Below are 20601 nucleotides of genomic sequence, written 5' to 3' on the forward strand. Positions count from 1 at the left end.
TTAGCCCATGCATTTGTGTGTGTTACACACACACAACACACACATGAAACTATTAAATTTTAAGCAACTATATTATTAATATAGATTTCATTAACTCTGCATTTCCGGTTAACTACAAAAACCCAGTGTTCTCTGAAGCACAAAATAGGAAAGGTTATGGCTGACTCGAGAATGGAAGTTTTTTTTAAAAAAGAAACACATAAAATAGATAAGCAAAAATTTTTATCCAAAGGGCACATGGTAGAAGGCATATATGACAGTGTCATATTTTGTATAAAATAATAAAATAATATAAAATAATATTTAAGAAAAAAGTATATAAATTATTTTTATTTTAAATATTTTAAATGAGTTTTATAAACTGTTATATGTTTACAGGTCTAACAGAAGCAGGCCTATCACACTGCCCTGTTTAACACCATCACCTGTTCCTTGCTTACCTTTAGTGAAGTTCACTCAATTGTAGGAATTCAGACAAAACAAAACGAATGGTTTAACTGAACTCACTGCTTAAATGATGATGTTTGAATGACTGTCTGGATTTATTATTGCATATATTCACTACACAGTTACACAAATACATGTACACAAGTCAATAAGGGAGTACATGGTTGATTGGTCTGCTAAAAACAACAAAGCCTCTTCCAAATCACATCGGAAGGATATTTTAGATAAGGTAGTCAAGTATAAACTGTGCCTATAAACATGCTGGAGAATCTTTCATAACTTGACACAGGCCATAATCACTGACCTTAGGCTAAACAGCAACACGCATACACATGTACATTGCATAAATATACTCTGATTCTTTGTCTGTCCCCCAACTCTCTCTCTCTCTCACATTTGCATGTACAGCATAATATGCTCTGATTATAAGTGCATATGCAGTAAAGAAATATACCATCTATCTCACTTATACACGCAAGCATCACATGTTTTTCTTTATATTATCTCTATTTGTTCTTTTTGTGTAGAACGTCCTAAAATTGACACAGGTTATGTTGACGTTGAAGAAAACAGTAAAGCAATCCTCAGCTGCATCATTAACAAAAAGTCCAACTTTTCTATCAAATGGTATCATAATGGTCAACAGATAGTTAAAAGTAAAAACATCAGAATCCGAGGTAAGTTCTATTCCTAGCCCCTTCTATTCCTGGCCCCTTCTTATTTATTCACTTAACGTAAGCCTTGATTTGTGTTTGAGATGTGAACTAATTAATCTTAAACAAAAGTATTTAATATATGCCATGCATCTAGACTTCCACTCTGCACCCTATACAATAAACCACTACGTGTCAGAATGTATAGCATGGTCTGTAACCAGATGGAGGTATATCAGTTGTTCAGCCAACTATCTGTCATAAGCTGACTTGCAAAATCTGGCAAGTTTGCTCAATCAAGCCCGACCTGGAGCATCACTACAACACTTAAACATACATACACTGCATCAATATACCCTGTCTCTTTTGCACACACATAACACATGGATCAATGCATCCTGATCACACATACACCAATACACTAATACATTGCGGAAACACACTCTCTTATCGTTATATTGTTGACAATGAAGCTGGGTAATGTGAAATGCTGTTGTTAGGTTGACCTATAACTACACAACTCGACAATTTACTTTGCTCAACTTCATTATCACAACTACAGTCTATAGACTGCACAGTGGAGAGGGTACAGGACACTGTGATTCCTACCTAGTCATTTCAACTGATTTTTCAATGTATCTTAAGTCTATTCAGTCAGAACTGGCATGATACTACACAAAAGCAATAGTTAATCCATTCATTCCTTGAGGTTTGTGTTTAATTCTGGTTTTTATTACAGCAAGATGAACGGGAAATAGAAAGAAAAAGACAGATTTTTTTTTCTTCCCAATATCACAAGTAACTTTCCAAGAAAAGCATGATAAATATGACTAATAAGCTATGTTGAAACAAGGTGATGTATAAATACAATCTAATTGTCTTGTCTTGCCAATGACATAGCAAAATATCTTTTTTAGTAATTTTATTAATTTCACTCAATTGTGTGTGACCATACTGGGGTACCACTACATGTTGAGAGCCTCAATGCAGTTGCTTCACCTGTTGAATTACCTTCAAATCACATCTGTCTTTAAAATAGGGAAGAATCACATCAGACATTGCAGGCCTAGATATATTAGAGCAGAAAAATTAGATAATCATAGCTGAAGCGTCTTTGTTCAAGACTGTCTTGGAGTTAAATCAGAGGTGAATTTATAATCTACTTGGTTAAAATTTCAGTATATACTATACTCACTGTGTATTTCTTCAAGCAAAAACAAAGCATTCTCTTAAATATCGTTACTCAAAACAACAGTGTCCATTAATTTAGTTCTGGTGAAAGGAGAGCACAGTTTCAACGTGTCATTTGTTTCTCTATTTCAGATACATCTATTGTTATAAAGTCTGCTGACCTCTCATCATCTGGATTGTACCAGTGTATGGTGCACAACATTCTTGGCGCCCTGTATGCTGTGATTCAATTGGAGGTAAAACCTATGGAGAACAAGAAAGACAAGAACAATACACAGATTCCAATAAAAGGTATGTGTGTGTGTATGTGTAATGGCAACATGAAGAAACACAAGCCCCAGAAATCTCAGTGGAGGTAACATGTCTATAAAAGCAGTTACTCTAATTAGTAACTGATTCAGTGGAGAAGGAATGTTCTGTTAGACAACCTCTATCGTGTGGGTGGTTAGATAAAATGAACTAAAGTTGTTTGTAACAGGAAATACATGCAGCTGTTAATAAAAATATGCCAAATGTTTAATGATCAAATCAATGCAAAAATCCTGTGTACACAGAGCTACCAGTTACTATTGTCACTGGATAGATTGCTGTGGCTCATGTTGAGCTGGTCAATGAAAATATATTTCATTGGCTGCATGAATAACTGAAGCAAGTTCATAAAAATTTAACTGAAATATTTAATACTGGACACAAAGATATATGGTGTTGGCTATTTACAATGAACAATATTAATAATTGCTGACTGAGAGAGAGAGAGAGAGAAGAGCTGTTCTGAAATAATAGAAAGCTATCTGTGTGACAACATGCAGTCAGTCCAAAAATGCATGTGCGAATCTTAGAGGCAGTCTGGTGTCAGCAGTCCATTGGCCATCTGCCCTCTAAGCTATGTGCCAAATAGTTTTTATAGGAAACCAGAAGGTAAATTTTAAAACATTCAGGAAAACCATATCATGTCACAGCCTCATGCTGATTGATTGATTTATAGACCAATCACATGAAACAGTAGTAGTCCACTTGTGGTGTCTGACTGAGTATCTAGAGGTGATGTTTTGAATCACCACTATATGTAGTCTCCTCCCAGTTATTTATATGAAAGTGAAAAGAACAAAATAATAAAATAGAGAATTTACTTATGAATACATGCCAACACAAGTGCAAAAAAGAACAAGAAAAAGAAAAACATAACATGCATTGAATACAGGATAAACGCTAAAAGAAAGTCTATGTAACAATGATAAGTTCATAAGATATGTAAAGTTCTGCAGTTTTTTTTCTGAAGGGACAGGAGTGGGGCTGTAAAAAAAAAGAAGTCTCTGCATTAGAAGTAATTGAAGAGGAAATATCCATAATGCCATGTAAAGTTGCTATTTTTTTAAAACACAAATTACTTTGAATCACTTAAATGAAAATACAGGGTGCACCGTAAAGAATTTCCAATTATATAATTTTATTTTATTAAATTTAGTTTGAAATTGCACAAAAATAATTAAAATGCACTCTTCAATATTCAGTTGTTCATGTACACTCCATTGTTTCTTTACATTTGGTGAGTAAAATGTTTCAATATGGCAGTTAACAAGCAAAGTGAGATTGTAGCTCTAAAAAAAGGAGGACATAGTCACAAAGATGTAACTTCAAGGTGTTAATCTCAAAACAGTCTATAATGTCATGAAATGCTACAGTGAGATAGGTTCTCAATATCTTTCAGACAACCATGCATCAGGTCGTGCATGAATACTTAAATTATAAGTCATTAAAATTGCAATGTCGACATTTGATTTCAGTCACTTCCAAAGCAAAATGATTGAACAGGTGTAAGAAAATGGCAGAGCATCGGTGACAATGATATTCACTGTGGAGACTATAGTGAACACCCAGAATGACAAGATTTTGGCCACAAGGTCAGATGTGGTTCCCAAAGGTGTCCATAAAGCGTCTCACCAAATGAAACCTGCCAGAGTGATGGTTTGGGCAGCAGTGTCATCTGATGGTAGAAAATCTCCTCTGGCATTCATTAACCCTTTAGTGTTCTGATTATTCTGTCAAATGTGATGTTTGTTTATTTAAAATGGTTTGAATTAATCATGCATTATCTTGTAGTTTAGAGATTTCAGTGATGTGATTTTTTAGTTTTAGAACGTCATGGTAGGGCTGAGGTGAGAGGTGAGATCTGGCCAGTTTCAATATAAAACAGGTTAAATATTTTGGCCAGATATGGCCGGTTTGAATGCTAAAGGGTTAAAGAGGAGACAAAAGTCAATTTAGCAGTTTATATGAAAATGTTGGATGATAATATTTTGCCATGGGTGACTGAAGCATTTGGAGATAATTACGTGTTCATGCAAGATGGCACTCCTCATACATCCAATTTGATACAGCTATAGTGCAGGAGCCATTTCAGTAGGTTCTGGGACAAGAATGTGTGACTCTGCTCCAGCCTAGACATCAATCCTATGGACTTCACTATTTGGTCCATTCTAGAAAGTGATGTTTCAAGAGTTTTCTACAAAAATATCACTGCTCTGAAGAAAGCCTTAGTCATGTCATGGAATCAGTTAACATGTTACTAGTATTATAACATCACAGCTTAAAGAGGTAGGGGTTGTGGTAGTAAAAGCTGTGAGCTGTGGCATCTTCCCCCTTTCACTCACTGTTGTAGGTAGTGGTGACGAGTTGTGATGAGTTTGATCACTATTGCTGTGGCTTTTACTGGTGTTTCTTGAATTGAACATCACTATATGTTGTGAAGAAGTCGTCCAGCATTCCTGCGACGCTATTCTTGGTCATCTTCAGGCAGTTGTGGAAGTGAAAGGCAGACATATTGAATGAAACATATCTTAACACCATACTTTGTATATATGACCATATTTAATTAAATTTTAAAGAATTTATATGTTTTAATGCCGTTTTACAACATGACAGCGACAGTGATCATTGCATATGTACTACAATCAGGAATACCTGATGAACAAAAAGATTGTCTCTGTGAAACCCTCATGAGTATCACAATAGCAACCTCATTATCATAATTAGTGACTTAATGGACCTGGTAAACAACCCCATGATGGCTATTCCAATGTATAGGGAAGCTATGGTTATACTACATGGATTGAAAAGGAATCAAGGTTCTTGGAGTTCTGCAATGCAAATTACCTAACCATATGCAAACTAGATAGACTTGATACTTGTCATGAAATGGAATGAGCACATGTTTCCCTTGTGAAGAATGATTCACTCAATATTGACTAGTGATTAGTAATTTGAACATAAGAGTTAAATGGACCCAGAGTTATAAAACAGTCTGGAGCAGGAAGGTATGCAACCTTAAAGATCTCTCAGCCTGGTATTGGTTCAAAGAATTATTATATGAAGTATATGTTGAGGAGACAAAGGAGGATATAGGGATGTATGACTAAGACAACTGGATCTTCCTACAAGACATCTTAATGCAGACCACAGACCAAATCTGTAGGTGGTAAAAAGTTAATGGTGGTTGAATGGTATATATAGAGCCGTAAAAGGTAGGTCTGGAGAGATTGTAGAGCTGCTTGAACGGAGACGTGTGGATTTATGCTGCATCCAGGAAGTAAGGTGGAGAGGAGGTTCCGCTAGGCTCCTCACAGGCAAGGAACACAGGTACAAGATTTTCTGGGCAGGGGACACTGACGGGGTCGGGGGCATGGGTATACTTCTTGCGGAGAAATGGGTAGATAAGGTAATCGAGGTAGTCAGAGTAAGTGACAGAGTACTTAAAATTAGATTAGTGCTTCACCATAGGTCAGCTACCATCATCTCGGCATATGCCCCTCAACCAGGGCTACCGGAAGGACAGAAAGACCAATTATACGACACCCTATTGCGGACTACCTCGTTGACAAATGACAGTGACCTTCTCTTTGTGGCAGGTGATTTCAATGCACATGTTGGACGGCATGTCGGGGGCTTCCATGGCGTTCATGGAGGCTACAGTTTTGACTCTCGTAATGAGGAGGGAACCAGGCTGCTGGAGTTCTGCGATGCAAATGACCTTATGGTCTGCAATACCAACTTCAGGAAACCTAACTCTCACCTAGTCACCTACCGTTCTGGCAGACACACTAGCCAGATTGACTACATCCTTGCCAGAAAAAGGGAAAGAGGGCTGCTTATAAATGCCAAAACCTTTCCAGGCGAAGAATGTACTCCTCAACATAGATTAGTAGTTAGCGACTTCAGGATCAGAGCTAAATAGTTGCCCAGAAGAAGACCAGCTTGGAGGAGAAGGGTCTGGAAGCTTAAAGAGCCTGCAAATAGACAGAGATTTAGAGACATACTACTCGAAGCCTTTGACGAAATAGAAGGGGATATAGCTTCACTTAATGTGGAAGACAACTGGAGATTTCTACGGGACAATCTGCTGACAGCCACTGACCAGATCTGTGGATGGAGCAAAGTACCATCTCGACCCAGAGTAACGTGGTGGTGGAACACTGTGGTTGACAGGGCTATTAGACAAAAGAGACAGGCTTGGAAGGACTGGAAGAACGGTGGTAGCAGGGAATTGTATCAGACTGCCAAAAGGGAAGCTAGGAGACAGGTTTATTTAGCCAGAGGGGAAGCAGATAAGAAAAAATTTGCCAATGTTCTGAGCCGTGAGGATGAAAGACTTGAGGTATTTCGTGTTGCAAGACAGTGTGTGAGAGAGAATCGTGATGTGGTAGGAGAGAAATGTGTCCGCATGGATGATGGATCACTTGCGCTAAATGAGGATGCAAAGAGAGAGGTTTGGAGATGCCACTATGAAAGGTTGCTGAATAAAGAAAATGAATGGGATAAAGGGAGTCTGCCGAATGTCAACCCAACAGAGGGACCAGCCATCCGAGTTGACAATTCTTTGGTAGTTAAAGCAATTAGAAGCATGAAGACAGGGAAAGCCCCAGGCCCATCAGGAATTACTGCAGAGATGCTCAAAATATCTGGCAGTGTCGGCTATAACCTAGTCACCTGTATAGTCAACCAGGTGATACACGAAGGAGTCATACCCAATGACTGGTGTAGCAGCATACTAGTCAACTGCTACAAAGGTAAAGGTGACGCCCTAGATACAAATAATTACAGAGGTATCAAGCTGTTGGATCAGGTAATGAAGGTTACGGAGAGGGTCATAGCCCAACTAATTAGAGAGAGAGTTAGTTTAGATGAGATGCAGTTTGGGTTCGTGCCAGGGAAAAGTACCACTGATGCTATATTCCTGGTAAGGCAGCTACAGGAGAAATACCTAGCCAAAGATAAGCCCTTGTACCTGGCTTTCGTTGACATGGAGAAAGCCTTTGACAGGGTCCCCCGATCCCTTATCTGGTGGTCAATGAGGAAACTAGGGATAGATGAATGGCTGGTGAGGGCTGTGCAAGCCATGTACAGGGATGCCGTAAGTAAGGTTAGGGTTGGCAACATGTACACAGAAGAATTCAAAGTAGAGGTTGGGGTCCACCAGGGTTCAGTACTCAACCCCCTCCTATTTATCATAGTCCTCCAGGCAATTACGGAGGAATTCAAGACAGGTTGCCCCTGAGAGCTCCTCTATGCTGACGACCTTGCTCTAATTGCTGAGTCACTATCAGAACTGGAGGAGAAGTTCCAGGTGTGGAAGGAGGGTTTAGAATCGAGGTGCCTTAGAGTCAACCTAGCTAAAACCAAAGTACTAATAAGTAGGAAGGTAGACAATCCACAAATGTCTTCAGGTAGATGGCCCTGCTCGATCTGTAGAAAAGGTGTAGGTAGAAACTCTATAAGATGTACCCAGTGTAAGCTATGGACACATAAGAGGTGCAGCAATGTAAAAGGAAGGCTAACTGGGAAGATAGTTTTTGTATGTGGCAGATGCTCAGGAGTATTAACCTCTGAAAATCTGCAGAAAACAACTTCCGTCACTTTCCAGGGGGAAAAACTAGAAGTAGTTGATAGCTTCCGTTATCTAGGTGACCAAGTCAGTAGTGGGGGTGGGTGCACTGAAAGTGTAACTGCTAGAATAAGAAAAGCCTGGGCAAAGTTTAGGGAACTCTTACCTCTGCTGGTGACTAAAGGCAGACTGTATGATGCATGTGTACGAACAGCCATGCTACATGGCAGTGAAACATAGGCCGTGACTGCTGAGGACATGCATAAGCTCGCGAGGAATGAAGCCAGTATGCTCTGATGGATGTGTAATGTCAGACCTAAGAAGCATCAGTTGTGGTGTGCAAGAAAGACGATTGCGCTGGTATGGTTGCCAGCCTCGCCTGGCACCTGTGCGAGTGGCACGTAAAAAGCACCCACTACACTCACAGAGTGGTTGGCGTTAGGAAGGGCATCCAGCTGTAGAAACATTGCCAGATAAGACAGATCCCCGGTTGAACCGTCTAACCCATGCTAGCATGGAGAACGGACGTTAAACGATGATGATGATAAAAGCTAAGAGGCAAGCTCAGAGTGAATGAAACAAGGAAAGGAGCAAAGCTAGATGTCTAGAATACTTAGCAAATAGAGAAACTGAATGTAAGATGTTTGCCAGTTTTCTTTGAGCTGAAGATCTAGATTGCAAAGCAGTGTGTCACTATAAATTAAGATGGTATCTTTGAGAAAAGTGCATCAAATGATAGCAGTGCACCTGCTCTCTTTGACAGTGAGAAGAGACATGGAAAGGTTGCTACGAGAGTTTACTGAATCAGGAGAAAGTCTGAGAGAGACCAAGACAGGAACTACACTGTGGAAAGAAGACACAACTGCTTTTGAAATTGATAATAATATAGTAAAAATGATTTTTAAGGATATAAAGGTACATATTACTCACATTAACAATCAAGTAGTACCAAAAGGGGTAATTTCTAGTAACTGATGTATATCATCATTGAGTTGAGGGCAAAGAAATGCTTTAGAAAGAAGCAAGTACACAGACATCAGACTGATGGGCCAAATTATGAAAGTAACAGAAAGAGTTACAGCACAACTAATTAGGAAGAAAATTAACTGAGATGTGATTCAGTTGGGGTTGGTGCCAGGGCAGGGTACTACTGATGCCCTCTTTTTTGAGAAACAAGCACTTAGCTTAAGAGATACCTGCTGTACCTTGCATTAATTGACCTGGAAAAAGACCTTGACAAAGTCTTTTGCTCAGTGATCTGGTGGTCATTGAAGAAGTTAGGAATAGAGGAATGGCTCATGAAAACCATACAATCCATGTACATGGTTGCTATCAGCTAGGTATGTCATTAGCAATGAGTACAGTGATAAATTTAGTGAGCAGTTGGGAATCTACCAGGGCTCACTGCTCAGTCCCTTCTATTACCATAGTCTTCCAGACTTTTGTACTGCAGTTCAAGAATAGATGCCCATAGAAACTCCTATATGGAGATCATCTCATTCTTATAGCCAAATCTGTAACAGGATGTACAAGAGAGAAGACTGCATTGGTGACATATATGGATTATAAAAGAGCTAATGACTTAAAGTAAATGGAAACTGTAGTAGAGGTAGTCCCTAGAAAACATGTGATGTGGTGGTGAAGGCTGACCTCAGGATGTTGAACCTCATGGAAACAATAACAAAAACTGAAACGATTGGTGATACATTATCCTTGAGAAGACCTACTCAAGTTATGCTGGCATAGCATTGCTGAAGTTCTCAAAGCATACAAGGTGTTTGGGATAAATGTGACAGTTTGCCTAAAAGATAAAGAAAATAATATCCCATCCAAAAATAAATCCAAAAATCAAAAAATATCAATTAGATTATGGCTGGGAGATAACAGTTTATTCAGAGTAGCCACCTCAGCTTCAAGACAGCTCCAAAATATGGTGCATGCATTCCTCACTGTGTCCCTAAGAAGATTTTGAAATTCCTCCTTGATCTTGGCCACCAGCCTGGCCTTGGTGTTGCTGACAGAATGGTTGATGTCTTTCTGAACTGTGCCCCACACAGTAATCCATGGGGTGACAATCAGAGGAATTAGGAGGCTAGAAATTGGTGTTGATGAAATCTTAGAAATTCTCTGACAAGCACTTCTGTCTCTTTCTGGAAGTATGGCAAAGAGGTGAATCCTGCTGCCACATGTATGGCCTTCTATTAGCAACTTTTCCAGCCAGGGTTTGACCACAGTCTCTAGCAGTTTCACATAGCCGCCTGAGTTGAGCCTAAGGCCCATTTCAATGACATGGGGCAGCATGATGCCACCCTAACTGGAGTCACACCCAAAGACCATCATCTTCCTGCTGACCACAGCTTCATAGTCTCCATTGCAGCTTTGTCATCTCTTGCAGTCTTTACAATGATCACAGAGAATTGAGCAGCAGTCATTGATATTGGCATTTTGATACCTTCCATGAAGATATAGGTAGCTCCTTTCCAATATTCAGATAGCTTCAAGTTCTCCATCTTAACTAACTTTTCCTCATCTATACAACTTTAATGATCATGCTCTCCAATGCTGTTAACTGTTCACTAACACATCAAGCTGCATGGGAAAAAAAGGAGACATAAAAATAGCCAAATTTAACAGAAACACCCTGTATTGCATATGCACACAACTAGATCCATCAATATCCTTGCAAGTTTACAACTGCTACTTTTTCTGCACCCAAACAACTGGGTCTTTCCCTGAGTCATTTCCTTTTGACATCTGTCCCTTATTCCCCATCCAGTTTTATATACAGCTCTCATTCCAGTCTGATTTGGCATACAGCCGGATACCCTTCCTAATGCCAACCACTTTACATAGTGTGCTGGGTGCTTTAACATGGTACTTCCACGAGTGCTTTTTACATGGCACCAGTACAGGACTCACTACTTAACACTTCTACTGCAGAGTGTGGGTCTTCTTGAGATACATATTTATTAAGTATAAACTTTATTCCCAACTGAATCTCATAACTCTTTACTAAAATTTCTCATCTCTGAACATCAGCTAAATAACATAATAATAAATATTCCATTGGTGACTATATTGAGAGACAGCATGATGGAAATAAACAAAAGTGGCTTTACAATATACTCTCTGTCATCATTTGTTGAGGTTGTTATCAGTTTTTTGGGGTTTTTTTATTGGTGAATGCGAGTCAAGCTGTATTTATTTCAAGACCCTGTCTTTAATGACATGAGTAAATACATATAATTGAGTCAAGTACATCAACATCAAAATAAAAATCAAATGGAAATTGTAGTGATACACGTGCCAGTGGTACATAAAAAGCACCATCCGAACGTGGCCAATGCCAGTGCCGCCTTGACTGGCTTCCATGTCAGTGGCATGTAAAAAGCACCATCTGAACATGGCCGATGCCAGCGCCACCTTGACTGGCTTCCTTGCCAGTGGCACGTAAAAAGCACCAACCAGTCGTGGCTGCTGGCACGTAAAAAGCACCAACCAGTCGTGGCTGCTGGCACGTAAAAAGCACCCACTACACTCACGGAGTGGTTGGCGTTAGGAAGGGCATCCAGCTGTAGAAACACTGCCAGATCAGACTGAAGCCTGGTGCAGCCTCCTGACTTTCCAGGCCCCGGGCAAATGGACATTAAATGATGATGATGCTGATGATATAAACATTTGTTTTGAAGATGCTGAACACACATTTGTGTGTGTGTTACATATGTATGTGATGTAAGCATGTACGTATGTATTGTAGGTGCACCCATGTTGTCTATTTTTGTACTAACTATCCCACAGTCGTATCATGCCATGTTATTTTATAATCATTTTTCTAGAATGAGAAGTATTTTGATGATATATTTTCAGTCAATATTTTTAACTTTCTTTTTGTTTTTTCTAAGATAAAAAGAAAAAACAAACACCAAATGTAAATAAACCAAAATCACACAGGAAAAATAAGAATGGAAGATGGAAAGGCAGGCCCAAAACAAACAAAAGAAAAAACAGAAACCGAAAGAAAAATTCTAGAGGCAAATCTAAAAACAGTAAGACATTTCTTCTAAATTACTAACCATTAATTTGGAAAATCTAACGTTCTTGGTACAAATCCAGTCCAGAAATAAGCTGATCAATGATCAAACTGATCTAAATGTATTGTGTTGAGTCAAAAGTTTTGCAATATTTTGGCAATTTATTTACTTTATTCATCAAGTTAAACAAAAGCAACCTAGAATTCAAAGTAGAGGTCATCAAATTGCACAGTCTGAATCCACCTTTCTGCCAGTTCTTTGATTCCACACTGACACCAGTTCTTGATCTTTGAGGCAGAGAATTCCTTCATTGAAGTTTCCGCCTCTTCTTGGTTGATGAAGCATTGTGAGCACAGGAAGTGAACCATGGAATGGAACAAATAATAATTCAAGGGAACTAGGTCCCGTCTATATGCTGGGTGTGGCATCAGTTTGATTCCCTCAAGTTCCTGAAGTTTATTCCACATCATTTGAGTGGTGTGAGGTCCTATGTTGTCTTGCTGGAGAAAAGCTCATTTTCTGTTGGTACTTTTGCCACACAATGTCATACATCTGCTCCAGCAGTTTGGACTACAGGTTGGTATCAATGATTCAAGTCCAGAATGAGCTCTTAGTGAATTATCACCAGAAGCAGTGCATCACCCTGTGTTCAAAATCCTGTTGCGTAGTGACACATTCTGGAAGCTGACTTTGCTTGACCACTGCATATGCATGTTAGGATTGCAGAAAAATATCTCCCTCCGATTATTACTTGTTCCAATCCATGGCTCATTTCCTGCACTAGTGACATTTCATCAATCAAGAAGTGGAAGCTTCAGTGAAGGAGTTCTTAGCTGTGAAAGAAAAGAAATGTTATCAGCGTAGGATCAAAAATGTGGCTTCAAACAGTGCAACATGAAGCTACTTTGAATGTCAAGCTGCTTTTGTTGTAACTTTATGAATAAAACAAACAAGTTACCAAAATACTGCAAAATTTTTAACTCAAAACAATATTAATTTCTCACATAAGCACAAGGCCTGGAATTTGGTGGTGGGGCAGTCATTTATATGAACTGCAATATATGACCCACTAAGGATGGCAGGCAAATTTGACTTTGGCTAGATTTGAAATCACATCTTTATGTAACTAAGTACCGTAAGGTAGTCTGACAATCTACAGTAGTGCTTCCCGACTTTTACTTTTCCAAGGGCCCTTTTCATCATCGTCATCCTTATCCTATAACATCCATTTTCCATGCTGGCATGGGATGGCTGATCTGACCAGAGGTGGCAAGCAAACAATCCAGTCTGATTTGGCATGGTTTCTACGGCTAGATACCCTTCCTAACATCAACCACTTTATAGTGTGTGCTGGGTGTTTTTAATGTGGCTCCTTGTCTTCAAATAAATTTGAAATTCTCGAAGCTTATTTTTATCAGGTATATGTTATACACTACAGCCTTTTAAAATTTAGAATGCAGCTGATTAACCTCCTGTACAACCCTTGTTGAACCCAAATAGGGAACTGCTGATAAAAGAAAGGATAAAGATAATAGTTGGAAAAATTATTCATATTTATTTGTTGTTTTTGCTAGGTTTCTTCACCTTTTGGTATAATATTCTATGTGGTGTTGTATAGCCCTAGATCAACTTTGAAACAGCAGACATATGGCCAGCTACTTATTGAGGTATGACCAACAGATCCATTTCTGTCTCTGTTACACTCAGGCTATATTGTGCACTCTGCATAGTTAAGAAGTCTATGGGATGCAGTGTTATAGCCGAAGCACACTGCACTCTCTCCCCTTTCCAGTCTATTTCAGTAAACCTGTCGTTGTTATTGTTGTTTAGCCCCAGGTCAGCCCTGCTCAAGCAGACTCATAATGAAAAGTATTCCAAGCACAGCTATGTTGTCTTTTCCCTGTGAGCTAGTTCACATTAGCCAATGTATCATATAAATGTGATTTGAGAGAGATTTTGCTGCTGTTTCAGGCAAGTCAAATGAATACTTAAAGCACCCTTGTTGGCTTATGTCTCTTAATTGTAATGTAATTATGGTGGTGCTAGTGATGATGATGATGATTATTCTTATTTAATTTTCACTGCTGCTACTAGATTTCTGCTTTGAAATATTTTGAGTTGGTTTCTAAATTAAATCTTAGTGGAAGTGGGTAGCAGCAGTAAAGCAGTGAGAATGATGAGGGAGGGAAGATATACATACACACACACACACATACGCATGCGCGCACACACAAACACACACACACACACTGACACACACACACACACTGCATGAGAGAGAGAGAGAGAGAGGTCTGAGGTTAGTTGCTGATAACCTATGTTTCTGACACAGTTCATCTGTTGCAGTTATTTACAAAATTCTCATCATCATCCCCACCTCATAAATATAGAGCTAAGTATAAGCAGGTGGGACTACTTGAACTGCCATGAAAACATCGTGTTTGAGGAAAGAAATTCCAAATATCAAGGCTACTACTATTCAAGTTTTTTTTCTTTTTTGTTACTTTTTTTTTCACATAAGAGGCAAAGGAATAAATTCTTTGGAGACTATTAATAAGTCCCAACCAAACATTCTCAACAGCTTCAAAGTATTTGGAGGTCTTTATCTTTAATTTAATTTTTTTATTCATTTATTTGTCTCTTTTTCTGATAATCAGATTATTTACTCCTGATTAAATATGTTGTTGTTGTTTAGTCTCTGAGTGACTCTCATTAAGCAAACCTTTTGAAAGGTGTTCCGTTTTGTATCATATTCTAGCCATAATGGCTAAGACATATGAGTGAATTAAAGCAAGAACACATTGTGGCCTACATTGTCCTGTATATTTTTATTTTTGAGTAATGAAAGGATATGAATTGGAGGAAATTTAGCTGCTATTTCTGCCTGGTTGTTTGACTACATGAAGATTTACTTAGCAGCTTAGACCTAATATGTTGTGATTATGGTAGATTAACTCTGATTGAGTAAACAAATTTTCAAAGATGCTCCAAATGTGACCAGCTCATCATTTATTCAAATATCATGTATCTAGAACTAGATCATCATCATTGTTTAACGTGCGTTTTCCATGCCGGCATGGGGTGGACAGTTTGACAAAAGCTGGCCAGCCGGAGAGCTGTCCCTGCTCCATTTCTGTTTTGGTATGGTTTCTATGGCTGGATGCCCTTCCTAACACCAACCACTTCACAGAGCATGCTGGGTGCTTTTCATGTGTTCCCAGCATGGGTGTATTTATATGTTACTGGCATGAGTGTGTTTTACATATAGTGTATATAAGACTAAAGATATGTTATTAATGAAATAAAGATACAAAATACAAAAGTGAAATGTGTATGAGTAGAATGGGTTGTAACACTTGGTTGATGAGAGATTTTTCTTCTGAATATTTCTCTTGCTGTCTGGTTGATGTTGTTGCTTAGCTCCTGGTCAGCCCCAACAGAGGAGACTTATGATCATAAAAGTTCCAGTCGTGACCATCACATCATTGTTTTGTTTTTCTTTTCCAGACATAGTGTAAAACCAACAAAAAAGTCATCCATAGAATGTGATTCAAAGGAAATTTTGGTGTTACTTATAGTATGTTGAGCATCCACGTACAGAGTCAATTTCATTTGGTCATTGGCTTGTGAGGTTGTAGTTGTTGCGATTAGTTCTATAGAATATGGAAATATGAATTTTGGAATATATGTATATATTGCACATACACAACCAAACATCTATCTATCTGCCTGTCTAACTATATATATATGTGTGTGTGTGTGTGTGTGTGTTCTTGATATATATACATGTTCTTGACACCCAGACAGAAGATAAACTGTTTTTACTTTAAATTTTTATAAATTTTTACTGATATTTCATAAGATGAGATGGAGTTCTGTGATGCGAATAACCTTTTGATCTGCAACACCAACTTCAGGAAGCCAACCAGCCACCTGATAACCTATCAATTAGGTGACTGCTAGCCAAATAGATTTCATTCTCACCAGACAGTGGGATGCATGGTTGCTCTTAAATTCAAAGACTCTCTCTGGTGAAGAATGTACACCCCCCCCCTCCACCCCCGCGCTCTCAGCATAGACTAGTCATTAGTGACTTTAGACACCAGGCCAGAACAATGCCAAGAAGCAGACTAATCTGGAAAAGAAGGACCTGAAAGTTTAAGGACCCTTCGTATTGTCAGAGGTTTAGGGACATCCTAATTGAGAAGTTTGATGACAGGGAGAACCAGCTACAAACTTGTGACATAGAGAGCAACTGGGAAATCTGTGGCTGGTGTAAAGTCCCTTTCAGACCTATGGCTACATGATGGTGGAACAATACCATAGACAGGGCCATTAGAGCAAACAGGCCTGAGAGAAGCAGAAAAGAAGAAGTTTGCCTGTGTTCAGCTCCATGAAAACCAACAAACTGAAGTATTTCGGATTGCAAGACAATATGTGAAAGAAAATCATGATGTCATAAGAGGGAAATGTGTCCACATGGATGATGGTACACTTGCTTTTAATGATTATGCAAAAGAAGAAGATTGGAGATGCCATTACGAATGTGGAGAATGAATGGTAGGAGGAGAGTCTGCCAAATGATGACTCAACTGAGGGACCAAATTGACAGTACCCTGGTAGATAAAGCAATTAAGGATATGAAGACAGGGAAAGCCCCTGGCCCATCAGGAATCACCACTGAGATGCTTAAAATATCTGGCAGTGTGGGTTATGGTCTAGTCACCTGTATTGTAAATCAGGTGGTTTATGAAGGAGTCATACCCACTAACTGGTGTAATAGCACCATAGTCAACTGCTACAAAGGTAAAGGTTAAGGTTAGGGTTAGATAGAAATAATTACAGACGTATCAAATTGTTGAATCAGGTAATGAAAGTTGCAGTGATAGTTGTAGTCAAACTAATCAGGGAGAGAGTTAGTCTATGTAGGAGAGAAATGTGCGGTTTGGCTTTATGCCAGGGAGAAGCACCACTGATGCTATATTTCTTGGAAGGCAACTTCAGGAGAAATACCTAGCTAAAGATAAACCTCTGTACTTGGATTTTGTTGACTTGGAGAAAGCTTTTGACAGGGTCCCCCCAATCCATTATCTGGTGGTCAATGCCGAAACTAAGGAAAGATGAGTGGTTAGTCAGAGCTGTACAAGCCTTGTACAGGGATGCTACCAGTAAGGTGAGGGTGTGCAACAAGTACAGCAAAGAATTCAGGGTACAAGTAGGGGTTCACCAAGGATCGGTACTCAGCCGCCTCTTGTTCACCATAATCCTCCAGGTAATAATGGAGGAATTCAAGATAGGCTGCACTTTGGAGCTCCTCGATGCTGATGACCTTGCTCTTATAGCTGAATCGCTACCTGAGCTAGAGAAGTTCCAGGTATGGAAACACGGTCTAGAATCAAAGGGCCTTAGAGTTAACCTAGCATAAACCAAAGTCCTAGTAAGTAGGTAGATGGACAAATCACAAATCACCTCTCAGGTAGATGGCCCTGCTCAATCTGTAGAAAAGGTGTAGGTAGAAACTCCATAAAATGCACCCAGTGTAAGCTTTAGACACACAAAAGATGCAGCAACATCAAAGGAAGTTTAACAGAGAAACTAACTTTTGTACGTGGAAGGTGCACAGGTATAATAAATGCTGAACATGTGAGGAAATTAGATGCCATTAACTGCCAGTGGGGCAAGCTAGAGGTAGTAGATAGCTTCCAGTATCTAGGCGACCAGGTTAGTAGTGGAGGTGGTTGTTCTGAGAGTGTAGCTGTGAGAATAAGATTAGGTTGGGAAAAGTTCAGAGAGCTCCTACCTCTGCTCAGAATGAAAGGCAGATTGTTTGATGCCTGTGCGTGAACAGCTATGCTGCATGGTAGTGAAACATGGGCTATGACAGCCAAGGACATGCGTATGTTTGATAGAAATGAAGCCAGTATACTTCGCTGGATGTGCAATGTCAGTGTGCATGTTCAACAGAGTGTAAGCATCTTGAGAGAAAAGTTACACATCAGAGGCATCAGATGTGGTGTGCAAGAGAGACAATTGTGCTGGTATAGTCATGTGATGCATATGGATAGGGACAGTTGTGTAAAGAAGTGCCAATCTCTAACTTTGGAGGTGACCTGTGGTAGAGGTAGATCAGGAAGACATGGGACAAGACAATAAAGCATAACCTTTGAACTTTGAAATCTCTCAGAGGCAGTGACTAGTGGCCAAGACCTTTGGCGATGTGCTCTGCTTTAGGGGATCTGTCAAGCTAAGTGCACACCCATGCTGGTGGTACATAAAAAAAAATCAACCTTGAATGTCAGGCCTTGCAATGGCAAAGTGGCTGAGTACCTTTCAAGCGTTGGACTGTCAGAGACAAAGTGACTGAGTTCCTTTCGAGGACTGGGCTTCATGGAGGTAAAGTGACTGAGTGTTGGGCCTCACAGAGGTGAGGTGGCTGAGTTCTTTTCAAGCATTAGGCCTCTTGCTTGAGAAGACCCATCAAGCCAAGCAAAATCACAGTCATGCAGATACCGGTGTCATGCAAATGGCAGCTATGCCGGTGACATCTAAAAGCACCCATTACACTCTCAGAGTGGTTGGCATCAGGAAGGGCATCCAGCCGTAGAAAACCATGCCAAATCAGACTGGATCCTGGCACAGCCTTCCAGTGTGCTATCCCAGTCAAACTGTCCAACCCATGCCAGCATGGACAACGGACACTAAATAATCATGATGTATGTACATTTATATATATAATTTTATAGATCCAAGAGAGGTAGAACCAAGTACTTCATCCAGTAAGAGATAAATAAAAATTTAGTACACAACCAACAGAGCTACTAACAGTTTCATGCTTTTATGACACTTGAATAGATATATTTATAAAACACACCATGTATCTCTAATTAATCTTTCAGGCTTTGCTTATGTATGATATATGTTTTAAAAAACAAGCTTAGGCTGTTGCACTCGTGATTGCTAGATCATGGATTTGATCCCTAGACTGAGTGGTGCATTGTGTTCTTGAATGAAACACTTTATTTCACGTTGCTCCAGTCCCCCATTCGATCAAAGGATGGATGCTCACCTAGCCAGCAGAGTGACATCATTCAAAGGCTAAAACAATGCAAAGCACATTGGGACCAGCGATGTGTAACAACATCTGATAGTCTGGTTGGTCACATAATTGTGTGTGTATGTGTATTTGCGTGTAGTTTTGTGTAGAGCTGTTTAATACAGAATTGCCGTGAAGTAATGCTACAACTGCTATACATGTACAGACACATTGTAGACCACATCCATAAAAGATGTATTCACCAACATTTTACTATTATTAATTCTGTTTCCACCTACCCCTTCTTCCACTACTACTATAAAAGATTTTTCTCTTGAACTAACACACTGAATTCCAACTGCACCTGAACCCACCCTGCTTAATCTGCATTATCTCCTTACACCTACACCTCAAAGTCTCATCAAAACACTTTGCTTGCCCTGCAATACTGAAGAACTCCTTTCTTACCTATATTACTATGTTGATATCAATTTGTAGAAACCAGTCAGATTGATCTTAGCAGCCTTGCTGTGCTGCAAATGTTTGGTCACTGCACTTGTGCTAACACTGAACTTTAAACAAAAGTATTCATACCGGTGCCATGTAAGGGTGCTCACACCAGTGTCACATTGAAAGCACCCAGTACACTGTAAAGTGAGTGGTGTTAGGAAGGACATCCAGTTGTAGAAACCATGCCAAATCAAACTGGAACCTGGTGCAGCTCTCCTGCTTGCCAACTCTGGTCAAGCCATCCAACCCATGCATCAAAAATAGACATTAAAGGAGGAGATGGATGAGAATATATTTGAACTGTTGTAACCATAACAGGTTGCAGTAACTGTGTTTAACATCTGGCTTGTTGTGGCTGCAACACACATATAGGTTCATTATAAATGGCATTTAGAGTGGCTGTGTGGTAAGTAGCTTGCTAACCAACCACATGGTTCCGGGTTCAGTCCCACTGCGTGGCATCTTGGGCAAGTGTCTTCTGCTATAGCCCCGGGCCGACCAATGCCTTGTGAGTGGATTTGGTAGACGGAAACTGAAAGAAGCCTGTCGTATATATGTGTATATATATATATGTGTGTGTTTGTGTGTCTGTATTTGTCCCCCTAGCATCGCTTGACAACCGATGCTTGTGTGTTTACATCCCCGTCACTTAGCGGTTCGGCAAAAAAGAGACCGATAGAATAAGTACTGGGCTTACAAAGAATAAGTCCCGGGGTCGAGTTGCTCGATTAAAGGCGGTGCTCCAGCATGGCCGCAGTCAAATGACTGAAAACAAGTAAAAGAGTAAAAGTAAAGAGAGTGCTGAATTGATCAAGAAGTGTTTATGAATTTGTTTTGCAAGATTCCTGATGTGGAATC

At 39.6% G+C, this 20601-nt stretch overlaps 1 protein-coding gene and 1 long non-coding RNA gene across 3 annotated transcripts in view; one reads left to right on the forward strand and one right to left on the reverse strand.

Annotated features, from left to right (window-relative positions):
- LOC115221730 (cell adhesion molecule-related/down-regulated by oncogenes) overlaps positions 1–20601 on the forward strand; it is a 400560-nt gene that overhangs the window by 358305 nt on the left and 21654 nt on the right. For both annotated transcript variants that reach the window (XM_036510777.1, XM_029791942.2), the window contains exons 8-10: positions 975–1124; positions 2424–2582; positions 12072–12215. In XM_036510777.1, the coding sequence (XP_036366670.1) occupies positions 975–1124; positions 2424–2582; positions 12072–12215 (453 nt within the window). The remainder of the gene's footprint in view (positions 1–974; positions 1125–2423; positions 2583–12071; positions 12216–20601) is intronic.
- Positions 6554–13003, reverse strand: LOC118766918. The gene is made up of 3 exons (XR_005002824.1): positions 12875–13003; positions 9366–9368; positions 6554–6564 (listed from the first exon to the last, which is right to left on the reverse strand). It is a non-coding gene; the product is annotated as an uncharacterized LOC118766918 (long non-coding RNA).

Source organism: Octopus sinensis, linkage group LG18 (genome assembly GCF_006345805.1).
Source record: "Octopus sinensis linkage group LG18, ASM634580v1, whole genome shotgun sequence".
In the NCBI taxonomy this organism is placed as follows: Eukaryota; Metazoa; Mollusca; class Cephalopoda; order Octopoda; family Octopodidae; genus Octopus; species Octopus sinensis.